We start from the raw sequence: 18,983 nt of genomic DNA on the forward strand, positions 1-18,983 counted from the left end.
CGGGAGCCCTGACATCTAGGCTACAGCACCAAACTCCTGACCTCACAGATGGCCAACTCCAAACACACCCAGCCACACAAACACACACCACACCGATTGCCTTCCAGAGAATTAGCCGCAAGAGCCAGTTTGGGCTGCACAGTACGTATATCCAGAGGTACATATGTCCAGGGTTCTTCAATACCCGGTAGATTCTAGAACTGCCTCCCGTGGCCTTTGTGTGAAGGAAAGTGAAAGGATTAAGGAAGAGAGAGGTGTCTGGGATACATCAGGCAGTGTGTGCTATCACCTCGGGAAGCCTGTCCCCACCCGTCCCCTGAGGATGTGTCAGCTTGATTGGGGTGAGATCATTAATCGTCTGGAGGAGTGTCTGTTAGCCGGACAGGGGTTAGTTGGACAGGGTGCGCTGGGGGACCAGCTTCGAAAGGACCGGTGGTACAGTGAGTGAAGTTGTGGCTGGTTGGTATAAATTACCTGGGCATGCAGTGAAGCGGGATAGGTGAAAGCAGGAGGAGGTAGAGCAGGTGCTAACTCCGCTGGGTACAGAGGGTACGGCGCCCACACTTCAGGGCTACTGGGATAAAGTGCAGGCACTGTGAGCTCATCTGCAAGAAAAGAATAAGGAGAGTTCATGGTTACAAAACAGCAATGTTCAAAACAACCGAACAAGAGAGCTCGCTTCACATCAATCAACTCCTCCGGCAACTGTTACCTAAGCACAGAGGGAAAAGCCAAAAGACCAGGGGGGGAAACACTGCTCTGGAGGAGGGTCTCGGAGCCCCAGGGATCAGAGCAGGACTGTGTGCTAACGTGACAGGGCAGCAGTGGGAGAGTAGGTGACTGGGATGACGGTATGACAGCTGGCAGAAGAAACTCCCCCTCGGACGGACTTGTACTGTGCGGGGACCGGGGTTCCCGCAACGGGACCGTTTACCTGCCAGAACACTGAGCCCTTTCACAACTGACGGGAGGTGTTTCGCTGTCAGTGTCACTCCGAGGGGGAGCATTTCCCCTGCGTGGAGACTGTTACCCATAGTTACAGGCTGAGCCATCGACCTGGTTTGCAGGGCCAGGCGGGACCCTGCACCGTTTGGTGATGCAAGGCAGCAAGCAGTAAGAGAGACACACAAACAGACTGAGTGCTGACTCTGCCCGGGGCGTGTGTGACAAAGGTACTACAGTGATTGGGATGCACCGTAGGCCAGCCGGGGCAGGGAGATAGGGCCTGGGTCGTGCCCCCCTGCTCAGAATCTGGGGCCACTGCACCCTCTGCCACAGGCTGGGACACCACTTTGGCCTGCCCTAGGGTGCATCCACACTGGCCTTGCCCTTTCCTGCCCCAGGGCATCCCTCCACTCCACCTTGGGGCTCCTGCGGAGGTGGCACAGAACTGGTTCTGTGCATGGTGCGCAGGCCCCTTGAGCCAGCCTGATAGGGGGAAAGGGGTGACAGAGCAATGATGGGTCTAGAAGAACTCAAACCATTACAAACACGGGCATTTGCAGAGGGGCCAAGCATGAGTTCTGCTGGCTAGTGGGAAAGGGAAGCTGATGGTGTCGTCGCTTTGGGAGTTAGGACCATCAGCCTGGCTGTGGACACTGAGTGCCCAAACTATGTCCTGATTGTCTGGTCGGAGCCATTTACCAGCTGCCAAAGGTGCACAGCTGGGGCCCAACCACCAAGAGAAATCCTCTGCCTATTATGCCATATGGGAAACAAGGAGAGGCACAGAAGAAGGCAGATGGGGGACAAGGAGGAGGATGGCTGGGGGGAAATGGCAGCTAGTGGCCATCTGGCCATCTCCCTGTCTCTTTCTAGTATCCTCAATCAATGGGGTCTCTACAGGCAACACTCTCAGTGGGAAGTGTCTACGGGGCACATGGTAGTGCAGCCAGGGACAAAGGGCAGCAGAGCAGACCCAGATGGTTGGTAGTGCCGCCGTGGCAGAGTTACAAAGGGATCTCACTAAACTGGGTGACTGGGCAACAGAATGGCAGATGAAATTCAGTGTTGATAAAGGCAAAGTAATGTGCATTGGAAAACATAATCCCACTGAACATGCAAAATGATGGGGTCTAAATTAGCTGTTACCGCTCAAGAAAGAGATCTGGGCGTCATTGTGGATAGTTCTCTGAAAACATCTGTTCCATGTGCAGTGACAGTCAAATGTTAGGAGCCATTAGCAAAGGGATACATAATAAAACAGAAAGTATAATAATGCGGCTTTATAAACCTATGGTATGCCCACACCTCAAATACTATGTACAGTCCTGGTCACCCTGTCTCAAAAAAGATATATTAGAATAGGAACAGCTACAGAGAAGGGCAACAAAAATGATTAAGGCTATGGAACAGCTTCCACATGAGAGATTAAAAAGACTGGGAACTCTTTAGTTTAGAAAAGGGGCAACTAAGGGGAGATATGATAGAGGTTTATAAAATCATGACTGGTGTGAAGAAAGTGATAAGGAAGTGTTATTTACTCCTGCTCATAACAGAAAAACCAGGAGTCACCCGCTGAACTTAACAGGCAGCAGGTTTAAAACAAACATAAGGAATGCACAGTCACACAATGCACACTCAACCTGTGGCACTCATTGCCAGGGGATGTTGTGAAGCCCAAGACTATAACAGGGTTCAAAAAAGAACTAGATAAGTTCATGGACTATAGATCCATTAATGGCTATTAACCAGGATGGGCAGAGATGCAACCCCATTCTCTGGATGGCCCTAAACCTCTGACTGCCAGAAGCTGGGACTAGACAACAGGAGACGGATCACTTGATAAGTGCCTTGGTCAGTTCCATTCCCTCTGGGGCACCTGGCACTGGCCAGTCAGAAGACAGGATACTGGGCTAGATAGACCATTGGTCTGACCCAGTATGGCCGTTCTTATGTTCCCGTGAGAACCCCACGGGTCTGGGTAAGGCATTTCAGTGTTTGTGGTCCCAGATTGGATTGCATTTATTTGTAAAAACACATTCATTTTTTCCCATATTTTTCCTTGTGGTTCTTCAGGTGCCCTCACTGCATTTCTTATCTTAACAAGTTCGGATTTCTTTTAAGTGTACTCTTAACTGTGAATTTTCTGGGTTTAACACACTTGGTTTGGGGGTATTTATAGAATCTTTGTAATTTTTTTACCCTTAAATTACTGATACATAATCTCAACATAACTCCATTTTAAGTTTTTTTTTTAATTTCCTTAGTTTGGTAAAAATTATTTAAAATGTCATATGTGAATACTTACATGAGAGACCCAAAGAGCATGCTGCCATGTGATATTTCTAATTATCTGAAGCTACATAGACGCCCTTAAACCATAGTTTAAATGTTAACTTCTAAGGACAGCTTCACCAGTACACCAGACCAGCACAAAGAAGCTGGAATGCACCAGTCACTTAGGCTGAGTTTATAGCTACTTTGCATCACTGAAGCAGACACGGCACACTAGTGAAGCCAGCCCTGATTTGCCACTGACCTATTGTTTTGAGGGCTGTGTTAGTGAGACGGCACCATGGGAAGGGGGGCAGGGGCAATCCAGTGCCTGAGTCCAATTGTCTGTGCTTTAAAGGCTCCCGCTTTGCTTGTGTCTCAGTGCACAGGGGAGCCGAGGCAGCAGTGCTATGAGAAACCTTTCAGGCGCTGACATCTGGGCCAGCAGGTAGCCACAGAAAAGCAGTTGAGCCAAATAATCTACCAATGAAGATTCTGGACGTACGTCCAGTCTCCATCCTATCCCTGAGGCATTACAGACAACCCAATGCTGAATGCAGATTAGCTGCAGAGGAAGAATGGTGACTGGTTGAGTCACCTGTGATGTCAAAATGGCCTCACATAAAAGTTACCTGAGCTATAGGGCCTGTCTGTAGCCTGTATAATAATAGCAATTAGAGACAACTACCACTGATGACTTAGCTCCATTTCTTCCAATATAGCCTCTGTGCAAGATCATCATTAACTTTCCCTATAGAGAGAGTTTGAAGAGTATATGTGCGTGTCTGTTGTTAGGATCATTTGGGACAAAGAAAAGTCTGACAGATGCTACATTTCTTTAAGGGCCCAGTTTTTAATTAATTTTAACTCACATTTGATCCTCCTTAGCTGCGTGAGTGTCGCCAGCCCTAGACCCTCCCGGACATGGGGGCCTTGACTTTCCCCGGCCACAGGGACCTTGCCAGGCTAAGAACCTCCCCAGCCACGGGGGTCTTACCAACCCTAGGCCTTCCCCAGTCACAGGGGCCTTGCCAGCCTCAGACCTTCCCCAGACGCGTGAGCCTTGCCAGCCCTAAACCCTCCCCAGCCACAGGAGCATCACCAGCCTTAAACCCACCCCAGCCATGGGGGCCTCGCCCCCCCCCCGACCTTCCCCAGCCATGTGGGTCTCCCCCGCCCAAGACTCTCCCCCCAGCCACACGAACCTTGCCAGCCCTAGCCCCTCCTCAGCTGCAAGGGCCTCGCCAGCCCTAGGGAGGTGATAGCTTAGGGTTTTTCTCAGCACTCACAGGGTATTTCAGCTGAGATGTGGCGAGCCTGGGTCCCAAGCCCTCATTGTCCAGTGTGTGCTGGCCTGGCCTGGCAGCTTCCATCACATTTTATGCTCTGTAGGAAGCAGGATCTCTCCAAGGAGTCACAGGAGCTGGCCTTCCTCTCGGTCCCAGTCCCAGACCATTTCCAACAGAGGCTCTCTTCGGGGAGAAGTCCTAGGGAACTGCTGGCATGCGGTATTCAGACACAGCAGGTCCTGTCAGGGATGGGAGGGCCAGATCCTCAGCTGGTGTAAATCGGACAGATCATTTGACATCAGTGGAGCTATGCTGATTTACGCCCGCTGAGGAGCATGCCAGGAAGGCTCAGTACAAGCCCCTTTAAGGCTGTTCTGCCCTATTGCATATCTGACAAGAACACCAGCCTTGCAAAACTGCTGCAATTGCTAGATAATTCCCTTGTTTTAGAACCTGCCTGTTTTAATTTACTGTTTTCCTCGGGTTAGTTGTGAGCCTTCAGTTTACTGATCTGTGTAGACTCCACAGGAACGACACAGCTGTGAATGATTTAACAGCATCATAAATTATTTGTGGGGTAACAACCATGGAAAAAGGTGCTTACCCAAAAAGATAAATAACAGTAGGGAAGCTGATACCAAGTTTAAGCTTCTGATTAAACTGTGGGATTTATTACTCCCAGGGCTTGCATTACTTACGCATACTGAACTTTATTGGAGGTTTATTTACAGCTAATGCTTAGGACCTGATTCATTCATGAGTTTTTTTTTTCCATAAAAAGAAGCATATTCAATTTTTCTGCCAGCGGCAGCTGATCAGAAACAGCAAGGGAGCGTGGTCCCACTCAGAACATGGTGCTGTTCACTTACTAGTAAATGCTCCCTGGTCAGAAACCACAATATTCTTTCAACATTAAAAAAAAAAAAAGCTTGAAAAAATGACGTCACTGTTAGCTGCTTTTTTGTGGTACCAGAGCAGTGTAACCTGGAGGAACGGATGCGCTGCTGTCCCAGGAGTAACATGGGATGCTGCTCATACTTTGCCTATTTCCTGGATGGACAGAGCACTTTCCTCTTCAGAACTTTTCATGGACACTAAGGGCATAGGTTCAAGTGCTTAGCACCCACACTGGGACCAGGTTTTCCAAAGAGCTCAGTACCCAGAAGCTCCACTGTGATAGATACGGACAAATTCTCAGCAGACCTCTGCATGTTGGGAGCCAAGCTCTTCGGCCAATCTGGCCCTGACTGTGTGTGCTGAATATTTCTGAAAATCTGGTCCTAAGTGCATCTAAAGACTTGACTGTCTCATTGTTTGCGTGTGCTCCCCCGTCTGCCTGTATCCACCTGCTGTCTCTGGTCTTATACTTTGATTGTAAACTCCTTGGGGCAGGGTCTGCCTTTCTGTTTTGTGGGGGGGACGGATAGCTCAGTGGGTTGAGCATTAGGCCTGCTAAACCCAGGGTTGTGAGTTCAATCCTTGAGAGGGCCATTTAGGGATCAGGGGGCAAAAATTGGGGCTTGGTCCTGCTTTGAGCAGAGGGTTGGACTAGATGACCTCCTGAGGTCCCTTCCAACCCTGATACTCTATGATTCTATGTATAGCCTGGTCTGCACCTGAAGCTTCTAGGCACAACCACTAAATAAGAAGTGAGATGACTGTATCATAGTGCCTACCTACAAGGAGGCAGAGTGGACATTGTGCAGGCAGCTTTAATGCTGGCATTTCCAGATTCTCAAGTGTTTCTTTTGCTAGCCTTGTGTAGGCTGCTCTACCAAACGTTTTATACACGCACACATGTATACGCACACGTAGACTGAATTACATCTAACGATACTGCTGGAGAGGGTTCCGAGACAGAGGGAGATGAACATCTCGTGTACATGGGCTGAGTCAGAAACAACAAATCTGAACCATCAAAGGCAGAAAGCAATGAGAAATTCCAGGCTCATTTCTTTTAAATTAAAAAAAAAAAAACCCCATCAAAAAGGACAAACAAACAAGTGTCTGAGTTCAGGGAGATGCCCAGACTCTTTGCAGCGAGCTGCCCGCTTCCCTGCGTTTACCACCAGCACAGCCGCAATGGGATGATGTTACAAACCCATCGCTTTTGGAAGCTCTCCCATTCAGCCAATGGGTGACGATACTCCCCTTGGTAGCACCTTCCCCTCGCATACCCAAAGCAGCCCCCGCACTCAGCTCTCAGAAGAGAACGTGCACAGCTTTGTTTGCATGTTACCCGTGGCCCCCGTCCTTGGGTATCAGCCTGGCAGTGAGGTCAGTGCAGCCCTCCGAGGTGGTTGCTGCAGGCAAAGCTGCAGGTGCACCGTGTGGCTGGTAACGGCTTTGGTTGGGCTTCACTTCTGGGTGAACCAAACATCCCTTTGAAAGACAAATCCTGAAGGGTCGTTGTCAGACTGATTGGCTTGACAATGGCCTTTTAGCAACCAACAAGGTTTGCAAACGCTGTAGAGAGAGACCCCCTTTGTTCAAAGCCTTCTAGCTTTCCCCACACTGCCCCCCTGCTCTCCAACTCACCCCTCCCACCAGCTTGTGCTATCTGAACAGTGGTGCGAACAAGCAGCTGTTCCATCCTCATTCTTCCACTAGAAATCATTGATACCCTGTGACCTTCATCATCACAATTGCCAAGCCTTGCACAGCTCCCTGTCTGACACTGTATGCAAATTAGTTGATGAGTTAATTTGCAAATACTTTGCATATTACACTAAACTTCAGCTTCACATTGTTTTGAAGAGATGTGGATTTACTGTTGGTGAAAGGTATTGCTTTGCCAGCTTGGGTCACTGCAGGTCTCTGTTCAACTAGAGGGCTGTTCCCCCACATGCTGCTCTGCCAACCTGCCCAACTCTGATCTGCTGGGGTCATCCTCCATGGCCCAGGCAGTTCTTGGCCTCTCTCATGAGCCTTCCTATGTTGAGCGCTGAGTTTGTGATGTGAGAGCTGGAATTGGGGCCCACCAAACTCAGCTCATCTAGGGGCCACCAGCCACCCATCATATAGGCATGACTTTTAATTACTGCTGAGCTGGGCTGGTTTCAGACTGGTGAGCCACAGGTGGAAGGGTGTATTATTTGAGTAATTCAGTATGAAGGGTGGGCAGGAAATAAGGTAAGGGACCACTGACTGACTGGTGCAGATAAAAAGTGAGCGCCATCCATCCTGTGCACCGAATGAGGCAGGGGAAAAACAGTGTGTGCTAATGTAATTACAGACAGTATCATAATGCATAAGTACCCGGGAGCCAGGCTGAGGTTGCCTGGGCTGCCTTGATTCTGGCTTTTCCTAGCTCTGGAGTGTCAACTTTGCAACCTTAATGGATGCAACATATAGACACTGAACAAGCACACATCTCCTGCTGCTTGGGTTCCATCATACCACATGGTAACTGCTATGAAGATGACATTGACAAGTGGATAGCTACTGCCAGCAAAATGTTTGCATGCCTCAGTAAAAATGGTTTGAACCGTACATCAGAGTACATGACAGCTAACCCCAGATTATACACAATGCTCATTGTACCCCCATTACCTTACAGTTGTGAAACATTGATACTGACAAAGCATGTGGAGCAAAAGCTGCAGACATTTGAACAGCACCATGTCCTGATGTTGACAAGTCTAGATAGACTAAGAAAGGACAACACCCCTAGAAGACTGAAAGTGCCGTGTGTGACTACAGTCACCAAAAGATACCAACTGCAATTGTTTGCCCATGTTGCTAGAATGACCCGCTACCAACTGCCTAAATTACTCTCTATGGAAGAATGAATGGAGAGTGAGGCTGTAGGGTATCCACAGAGACAGTGGATAACAGTATATAAAACCATCCAGGCAAGTCCCCAAAAGGCGCAAAAGGTGGTTCGCAACAGACGTGGATGGAATCTGCTCATAACCTTAACCCTACCCAAACCTGGCCTGGAGGCTGTTATCTTCTACGTGTGGACTGCCCCTGGAGAAAGGCACAATGTGGTCTAAGAGTCAGAGAAATCCCCCTTCCCGAGAGACGGGAGCTACATTGGTGGGCGAAGCTCTGCCATTGACATAGCACTGTCTACATGGGGGGTTAGGTCGGTGTAGTATGTCGCTCAGGGCTGTGGATTTGTCACACCTCTGAGTGACGTAGTTATATCAATATAAAAGTCTGTAGTGTAGATCTGTCCTTAGTTAATTCAATGGCAAAAAACGATATTAATGCCGAGTTCAGGTTGCTTGGTGGTAGGTCGTTCCCCTGCAGAACGCTGAGGTTATATTTAGTGTTCTGTAAAAATTCCACACCCGGGAGCGACCTAACCCTGAGTGCGGACAGTGCTGTGTCATAGACTCATAGACTTTAAGGTGAGAAGGGACCATTATGATCATCTAGTCTGACCTCCCGCATGATGCAGGCTACAAAAGCTGACCCACCCACTCCTGGAATAATTCTCTCCCTTGACTCAGCTGTTGAAGTCCCCAAATCATGATTTAAAGACTTCAAGTCGCAGAGAATCCTCCAGCCAGCGACCCCTGCCCCATGCTGCGGAGGAAGGCGAAAAACCTCCAGGGCCTCTGCCAATCTACCCTGGAGGAAAATTCCTTCCCGACCCCAAATATGGCGATCAGCTGAACCCCGAGCATGCAGGCAAGATTCTCCAGCCAGACCCTCCGGAAAATGTTCTCTGTAGTAACTTTTAATATCCCATCATTGACCATTGTTACTAATTACCAGCGATGGCACGTTATTGACCTATTGACTAAAATCACGTTATCCCATCAAACCATCCTCTCCATAAACTTATCAAGCGTAATCTTAAAGCCAGAGAGGTCTTTCGCCCCCACTGTTTCCCTCGGAAGGCTGTTCCAAAACTTCACCCCTCTGATGGTTAGAAACCGTCGTCTAATTTCAAGCCTAAACTTCCCGACGGCCAGTTTATATCCATTTGTTCTCGTGTCCACATTAGTACTGAGTTGAAATAATTCCTCTCCCTCCCTGGTATTTATCCCTCTGATATATTTAAAGAGAGCAATCATATCCCCCCTCAGCCTTCTTTTGGTTAGGGTAAACAAACCGAGCTCCTCGAGTCTCCTTTCATACGACAGGTTTTCCATTCCTCGGATCATCCTAGTGGCCCTTCTCTGTACCCGTTCCAGTTTGAGTTCATCCTTTTTAAACTGCACACAGTACTCCAAATGAGGTCTCACCAGTGCCTTGTATAACGGAACCAGCACCTCCTTATCCCTACTAGAAATACCTCGCCTAATGCATCCCAAGACCGCATTAGCTTTTTTTCACGGCCACGTCACATTGCCGACTCATAGTCATCCTGCGATCAACCAGGACTCCGAGGTCCTTCTCCTCTTCCGTTACTTCCAACCGATGCGTCCCCAGCTTATAACTAAAATTCTTGTTAGTCATCCCTAAATGCATAACCTTACACTTCTCACTATTAAATTTCATCCTATTACTATTACTCCAGTTTACAAGGTCATCCAAATCTCCCTGCAGGATATCCCGATCCTTCTCCGAATTGGCAATACCTCCCAACTTTGTGTCATCCGCAAACTTTATCAGCCCACTCCTACATTTGGTTCCGAGGTCAGTAATAAATAGATTAAATAAAATTGGACCCAAAACCGAACCTTGAGGAACTCCACTGGTAACCTCCCTCCAACCTGACAGTTCACCTTTCAGTACGACCCGCTGCAGTCTCCCCTTTAACCAGTTCTTTATCCACCTCTGGATTTTCATATCGATCCTCATCTTTTCCAATTTAACCAATAATTCCTCATGCGGTACCGTATCAAATGCTTTACTGAAATCGAGATATATTAGATCCACCGCATTTCCTTTATCTAAAAAATCTGTTACTTTCTCAAAGAAGGAGATCAGGTTGGTTTGGCACGATCTACCTTTCGTAAAACCGTGTTGTAATTTGTCCCAATTGCCATTGACCTCAAGGTCCTTAACCACTTTCTCCTTCAAAATTTTTTCCAAGACCTTGCATGTTACAGATGTTAAACTAACAGGCCTGTAGTTACCCGGGTCACTTTTTTCCCCCTTCTTGAAAATAGGAACCACATTAGCTATTCTCCAGTCCAACGGTACCACCCCCGAGTTTACAGATTCATTAAAAATTAACGCTAACGGGCTTGCAATTTCTCACGCCAGTTCCTTTAATATTCTCGGATGAAGATCATCCGGTCCGCCCAATTTAGTCCCGTTAAGCTGTTCGAGTTTGGCTTCTACCTCGGATACGGTAATGTCAACCCCCCCTCCTTTATTCCCATCTGTCACGCTGCCACTATTCCTAAATCCTTCATTAGCCTCATTAAAGACCGATGCAAAATATTCGTTTAGATATTGTGCCATGCCTAGATTATCCTTAATCTCCACTCCATCTACAGTCTTAAGCGGTCCCACTTCTTCTTTCTTTGTTTTCTTCCTATTTATATGGCTATAAAACCTCTTACTATTGGTTTTAATTCCCCTCGCAAGGTCCAACTCTACACGGCTTTTGGCCTTTCTCACTCCATCTCTACATGCTCTGACCTCAATAAGGTACGTTTCTTTGCTGATCCCTCCCATCTTCCACTCCTTGTACGCTTTCTGTTTTTTCTTAATCACCCGTCTGAGACGCTCGCTCATCCAGCTCGGTCTAAATCTCCTGCCTACGAACCGTTTTCCCTTTCTCGGGATACAGGCCTCCGACAGCTCCTGCAACTTCAATTTGAAATAATCCCAGGTGCCTTCCGCTTTTAGATCCATAAATATGTTAGTCCAATCTACTTCCCTAACTAGTCGCCTTAATTTATTAAAGTTAGCCCTTTTGAAATCGTAAACCTTAGTCTCCGATTTAATTTTGTTAATCGTTCCATTTAGTTTAAACCGAATTAGCTCATGATCACTCGAGCCTAGGTTGTCCCCTACAACCATTTCCTCAACGAGGTCCTCACTACTCACCAAAACCAAATCTAAAATGGCATCTCCCCTCGTCGGTTCAGCAACTACTTGATGAAGGAATTCATCAGCTATCACGTCTAGGAAAATCTGAGCCCTATTATTGTTACTAGCATTTGTTCCCCAATCTATATCTGGGAAGTTAAAGTCTCCCATGATTACACAGTTCCTATTAGTATTTACTTCCCTAAAAACATTAAAGAGTTCTCTGTCCATATCCAGGCTAGATCCCGGCGGTCTATAGCACACCCCAAGCACTATCCCAGGGTAGGCTCTAGTAGTTCTTTTACCCAGTGTGAGTATTGCCCAGACAGACTCTGTCTTATCCATTCCATCACTTATTATTTCTTTACAGTTTACCTCATTGTTGACATACAATGCTACTCCCCCACCTTTACCTTTGTTCCGGTCTTTCCTAAACAGCACATACCCTTCCATACCTGTACTCCAGTCATGACTACCATTCCACCACGTTTCGGTTATTCCTACGATATCCGATTTCATTTCTCGGACCAGGAGCTCCAATTCCTCCATTTTGTTACCTAGGCTTCTCGCATTGGTGTATAAACATCTTAATTTATGCCGTTTGGCCTCTCTCACATTTGTTATCCAATTTGGTACGGACACCGTCCCGCCAGTATGACCTATTAGTCTAGTATCCATCCCCCCCCCTCTTCCTTATGTCCAATCTCTTCCCCCCGGCTGTATCTGTTCTTATCTCATCGACCTCCCTCTCAATGTTATAATCTGGTGTGGAGATTAAGTGGACATCTCCCAACCGTCTCCCCCAAATTCCTAGTTTCTCCCACCGACACAGCTACTGCCTCTCGGGGAGGCGGATTAACTCCGCTGACAGGAGAGCTCTCTCCTGTCGGCGTAGAGCGTCTTCATTAAAGCGCTACAGCAGTGCAGCCTTGCCCTGAGCTGAGCAAAACACAAACTTCTGGACACCAGGAAATGCAGAGTTAAGGTTGCCCATCCAACCTTAACTCTGCCCTCTTTCCGCACTGCCCCGCTACGCCCCGTTGACACAAACATCTTTACTCTGCCAGCCCCACAGTTCAATGGCCAGTTAGCAACTCTGGCAGTGCACATATCACTTTTCCCTCAGCAGTCAACGTACCTGCGCTGTGAGTTCCAAACCTGCACGCTCTGTGTCTTTGGAAACACCACATCTGCCCAAAGATCAGGGAGTAGCCACTCTCCCCACCCCCGCCCCAACTTCCCCAGGGGCTAATAAAATACAAAAGGTCCCAAACAACCAATCCAAGGCTTGCCTACCACCCATCTGCATTGCCCACCCCTTTACAGCCACAGCATCTCTCCCTGTCTGCCCCATCCGTGTCTGCCCCCCACAAAGTCCTCTGTCTCCAAGAATGTTGGTTGGACAGGCTGCTGACTATTCTGCCATGTCCAGGGTCAATACAGTATATTGTTACAAAGACAACTTGTAGCAAGCAAACATGAATTATTACATGTTTATTGCGCAGGTGAACAACTGACACCATTTTGACCTATATCACAGTGACAGTTTAAGCTCTAGATCTCAGCAAAAAATCACTTAGAAACTTTTCTGAAAAGCAGCTATGTTTTCAGGGCTTAGCTATCTGGAGCCCTGGCTCAAATGCTTTCAAACGTGGCTTGCTAACCCTACTCTGCACTCCCACGAGGCATAGCAAATTCCAAGACAATCAGTGCAAGCGTGCACATTTTAGAGCATTGTCCTTTGAACAGGAAGGAGGGAAAGGGCTTCTCTCCACACCCATCGCAGCAGCTGAATGAGAACACCCCAGGCAGGCGGATACACCCTGAAACATGTGAACTGCTCCATTCATCTCAGTGGGGGTTCCCATCCCCCTCCTGAGTGTCTTAGAGCCTCTGCTATGCATGGGACATGCCGGTTCCGCACCCAAAGGGGCAGGATTTCCCCAGATCCTGGCTCATGTGGAGAGACAGGGAGGGGATCCAACTCCTGGCATGTGAGAGGGGTCAGACCCGCCCCCGCCAGGGGCATATCCCAGCTCATACGAGGGGGCATGGACACCCCAAGAAGAGCAAAAGTGTCCCCCCCCCAGATCTGGGCATCCACATGGGAGGGGAGATTGAGGGGCTAACAGTTGTTCCTGCCCCTAATCTTCCCCAGACTACTCACCCTCATGTTTCCCTTCCCACTGCCCCGCCCCCTCCACTTCCCCTAACCCCATAGCCTTCCTCACGTGAGCCCCAACCCCTCCCTCCCCTCCCACCCAGCCCCCTCCCCAGCCCCCGCCTCTTGCCGCAGCCCTGAACCCCTCTCCCTCTATTCCCCCCACTCGTCTGCCACCTAATCATGCCTCCCCTCCCAGGAACCATTCACACGTCTAATCTTCCCCCCCCCCAGTTTCTGATTACATTCCCTCAAAACAAAACTGCCACTCATGGCCCAGGTCCACACTACAGACCTATATCGGTAGCACTTATGTCGCTCCGGGGGAGTGGATTCTTCACCCCCCTGCGTGACGGAGTTATACTGACCTAACCCCCGTGTAGACAGCGCTATGTGAGCAGGGGAAGCGCTCCTGCCCCTTCCGGGGAGGTGGATTAATAACGCCGATGGGTGAGCGCTCTCCTGTCCGTGTAGAGCAGCTCCATTAAATGCGGTGTTGTAAGTGTAGACCTGCCCTCACAGGGCTGCACACTTAACACGCTGCAGCAGTTTCTGCCCCTCCCCCCCCCCCCCCGCCCCGGTAGTGCTGCGGGGTACACACTACATACGCTGGCGAGGCGTTCGCCCATCGGCCCAGGTAATCAACTTCCCAGCAAGGCGGTAGCTAGGTCAATGGAGCTATTCTTCCGGCCACTCAGCGCTGGCTACACGGGGACGTTTTCATACACCTGACCAACGCGGTTAAACTGACCTAATTTTCCAGTGTAGACCAGGACACAAATTGTAGCAATCTCCAGCCACTTAATCCCAAACTCTTTTGGTCTAAGGTGGAGGCTTATGATTAACATGTCCTTAGTTATGTTAACTGAAGGGTGAGTTCGCTGCCACCAAGGGGGAGTTCGCAGTCATCAAACGCAATACGGGCTGTGATTCATCCAGTCATTAGCACTGCCCAGTTTAACAGTGCCAGGCGGCAGAAGGAAACCTTTGGGGGGCCCTATAACTCAGGAACCCCCTAGGTCAAATGACCCCAAATTTGGATCACTAACACTACAACCTGCCCCCACAAGGCATAGTAAATTTCAAAGCAATACGAGTAACCATTTGGATTTTAGAGCACTTACAAAAGTTGAGTTTTAAAGCCTGTAAAATGGCAGGAATGGAAGACGCTCGCTGTTTTTCCGTATTGGCGCATGCACAGTGTAAAAATGTCCATTTGCTGACATATTGTTCGCCATTTGGGTCCCACAAAAATGTAGTGGATACCAGGCACTATTGTGGGTAAAACTCAACAGACTGAGACCATGTTTACCTGCATCACAGCAATAGTTTGACCGCTAGCTCTGGACAAGAAAAATCCCCACCTAGAAATGGGTTTTTAAAATGGGTATTATTTCTGGGCTTACATCTCTGGAACCCCTGGCTCAAATAACTCCAAATTTGGGTCACTAGCGCACCCCCATACACGTCTGAGTCACACCACATTTCAAAGGAATCCAACTAAGCAGGTCGATTTTAGATGGTATAGAAAGACCGAGCTTTAAACGGATGTTTTGATGCAACCTTAATTATAGTGGTGCTGGTGCACCACTAGAACGTTGTACGGTAGTGTCTCTTTCGCACTGTGTATCTGTAGCGTCCACAGCAGAGATGTTCACACTTGGCAGGGCTGCATCATGTCTATAGCTTTAAGAGCAGCCTGTGTTTTAATTGCCTAGTTTCAGGAAAGTGGACGTGTGAGAGCACTTTGGTCTGGTTCCCTTACGCCAGGTAATATGAAAACACACCAGCATTTCTAGCAGACAGTGAATACTGTGATTATTGCAAGTAGCATTATGCCATAATAGCAGCCCTGTCTATCTGGAATCCGAACCTCCATGTACAACTTTCTCCAATGAACAGTTTTGTTTATGCTTCGGCTCCACGTGACCGGCACTGAGCTACAATGCCTGTGCACTTGGCCTGTGGTTACCCTTCCGTACACATGCAGTGTGATAATCAAAGAGTGCCTGACTGCAACCTTCAGCCACTCCTCTAACGAGTAAAAAGCATGTGTGTGCGGGGGTGGATTGACGGGGCCAGGGCCTGACTGGTAGTTGGAAAAGAGACATGGGTGAGGTCACTAAAGCAGGATCCAGGAAGCAGCAGCGGTGTGGAGGAAGCAGGTGGGCCAGTGAGCAGAAAGTCAGCAGCCAGCTGCCACGGGGAAGCGAGAGCATACAGGGGAGGGGACACCTCTGGGGGATGTGGATCAGGAGCCGCCATTTGGGAAACACTGCACTACAGAACAAATGTTCCCTGGATCCTTTAGAGCTGCAATGTGTGAGCTGCTCTTTGGGCTTGGCAGGAAAGTGACGTCGTTTCAATCAGAGTGACCGCCACCTTCTCTCTTCACCTCTCCACTTCTGCTGCCCTTTCCCTCCTGGGGGCTCTTAGGCGCAGCTGCTCACCTGCATAAATATCTCACTCTGCTCAAAAGGAAGCAGCTGACAATTTATGTCTCGCCCCAAGGTGACTAGGTCCTCCGCAGACAGAGTGTAGCTGGTTCATGGCTGGAGGAACAGCCCCCCTCAGTTGGTGTACCGGAGAGTGCCTGCTTTAATGCATGTTTTAGCTCCTCCACGCTCCCCACCGGCAGGGTGACCTGATTTCATTTCCCCTACCATTTACAAGGCTGGTGTGTGCACTCACGGCCATTGCACTGGCATTTCTAAAATGTCTCTTGCATTTTTCATGCACACCCCACTTATAAGAACGCTCCAGTTCTGTGAACAACTCCCCAGAGTAGCAGCCTCGGACTGGAGTTTTCAGGAGGCGTTGTTTTCATGTATTTAATTAGGGCTGGATTGTCCCATGCCTGGCCACCCTGCAGCTCAGGAGAGCAGTCTGCTGTGGGCTCCATAACCCCACTGCCTGTGAGCAAGTGGGCAGGGAAATGCACGAGTGGGCGGATGCATAGCTCTGCATCCCCCCTCACCACGTGCTAGCCGGCAGAGCTTGCTGGGTGTGCCGGGGAAATAAAGTATACCCATGAAAGAATGAGGAATCTTTCTCCCTGCCCTCTGACCAGAGGGGCTCAGGGATAGAATTGTTCTATGACCCAGCTGCGGCTTGGAGCCCCCCCAGGGCAGCACAGCTGCACTGAAAGCTCAGTCCAGCCCTTTAAGAACATAGGCTCATAAAGAAGTGATGAAAATTGATGCTGTCCAAGATTTTAGGAGCCGCTTCTGAGTGCCCACAAACATCTTCCTCCTCGAGCCATGCCAGGGAGGAAGATCATGGAAAAGCGTCTCACCGGCATGACCCTAGTGAGCTCTGGGCACCGGCCCTTTGTTAGAATGTGGTTGCAGGGCTGTCGTTATTGTTGAGGAGAGTTTCCCAGGCACGCAGGGCAGCTAGGTGCTCGGCCGCCTTTGGATGTCACTAGGTGTTGGGTCCCATTGGTGCCTTTGATTAGCACAAGGCCTGGGGGAGAGCGTGAGGAGAAGTGCTGAGTGGGCCATCGAGCTGCCACTAGTGGTGGCGTAAAGGGCAGAGTCCACCTTGGGAGCAGGTTGGGTAGAACAGGGGCCAGCTGCGGAGGGCTTTGTCAGGCAGGGCAGGAAGTGGGGTTTGAGGTGGTGAAGGAGGGGAGCCAATGGAGGGACTCAAAGGGTGTGATGTAGTCAGAAGGCAGGTTAGGAGAGGGTGAGTGAGACGCCAGAGAGGAGTTTGACAGCGAGATTATCAGAGCTTGGACCAGAGTGTTGGCCAGGAGGGCAGGGAGGAATGTCTAATCTCAGAGGGGCTGTGCCGGGAGAAGCAGCAGGACCTAGCATGGCCTGGCTGTGCTGGTCAAAGGAGAGGGCTGAGTCAGAGATAACGCTATGGTTGTGGGTTATGTCTGGGTGCGGTTGATGCTACTGACAGGATCAGACAGGAGGTGTGATGGGAGGCTTCAAGGGAAGGATCCGGAGCTTGGTTTGGCCATGTTAAGTTTTGGTGACGACTGGACACCCAAGAGGAGATGTCAGAGTCAGAGAGAGAGGCCCAGGGTTTGGTTGGGATGGAGGGTCCCACACAGAGAGGTAGATCTGTGAGCTGTCGGCATAGAGCTGGTTGTGAGAGCCATGGCCGAGGCTGAGAACCCACAGAAAGGCATAGAGAGAAGAGGTGAGGGCTGAGGATGGGGGTCAGAGGGACCCCCGACAAGAGAGGAGAGGAGGAGGGCCCATCAAACCAGCCCCTGAATGAGCAACATGAGAGGCAGGAAGAGAACCAGAAAATTGCTTATTTCCCTAAAACTATTGTATAACTGGAGGGTTTTACTGTATTTGAGCGGGTTATTAGAGATGGTGGTAGTGGGGGAGGGGGGGGAGAGGGGGAGCGCGAAATCGGACCTGCCAGGTCTCACACCCACCAATGTCCTGTTACTTCACTTTGTCACAGAACACAAAACATCATTCACAGACAATATTAATAGGTGCACTCACAATGTTATATTCCTACATACACAGCAATCACTACAAGATTCATACCAGGCTGCCAAAGAGCAAGGCCAGGTAGAGCATACTACAACAACATACACTACTCTGGCTCACTACTAAAATGGTCTTTCAAACCCTTCCTGAGCTGCATAGCTCCACACGGAGCTCTTCTAATAGCTTTTGTATCTGCCTGTGCAAATTCAGCAGACAGCTACTCCACCTCCTTCCTCTACCCTTTGTTTCACAGATACTATGCAGGACACAGCAGGCAGCTATAACCACTGGCTTATTTTTCTCACTGAGATCCAATCTTGTAAGTAAACAGCACCAGCGGCCCTTCAAATGACCAAATGCACATTCAATGTCATTCTACACCTGCTGAGTCTATAGTTGAAGCTCTCCTTGGTGCTGTCAAGATGGCTGATGTATGGCTTCATGAGCCAAGGGAGTAAGGGGTAGACTGGGTCTCCCAGGATCAGTATTGGCATTTCAACATTCCCAATGGTAATCTGCCAGTCAGGAAAGAAAGTCCCTGCTTGCAGCTTTCTGAACAGTTCTGTGTTCTTAAAGATATGAGTGTCATGCACCTTCCCTGACCAGCCCACATTGATGTTGGTAAAGTGTCTCTGGTGATCCACCAGCGCTTGCATTACCATAGAAGAGTAGCCATTTCTGTTGATATACTGTGTGGGAAGGTTGTCTGGTGCAAAAATAGGGATGTGTGTGCCATCCATTGCCTCGCTGCAATTTGGGAATCCCATTGTTGCAAAGCCACCCACTGTGTCCTGCACACTGCCAAGAGTCACACTCCTGCGTAGCAGAAGATAATTAACGGCCCTGCACACTTGCATGAGAATGGCTCCGGCAGTGGATTTCTTGACTCCAAATTGATTCCCAACTGACTGGTAG

At 49.1% G+C, this 18,983-nt stretch overlaps 1 protein-coding gene across 1 annotated transcript in view; it reads right to left on the reverse strand.

Annotated features, from left to right (window-relative positions):
- Window positions 1-327: 327 nt before the first annotated feature.
- Window positions 328-18,983, reverse strand: part of RBPMS (RNA binding protein, mRNA processing factor) — a 102,375-nt gene continuing 83,719 nt past the window's right edge. The window contains exon 6 of the mRNA XM_065405404.1: window positions 328-605. Within this exon, the coding sequence (XP_065261476.1) occupies window positions 328-605 (278 nt within the window). The remainder of the gene's footprint in view (window positions 606-18,983) is intronic.

Source organism: Emys orbicularis, chromosome 5 (genome assembly GCF_028017835.1).
Source record: "Emys orbicularis isolate rEmyOrb1 chromosome 5, rEmyOrb1.hap1, whole genome shotgun sequence".
NCBI lineage: Eukaryota > Metazoa > Chordata > Testudines > Emydidae > Emys > Emys orbicularis.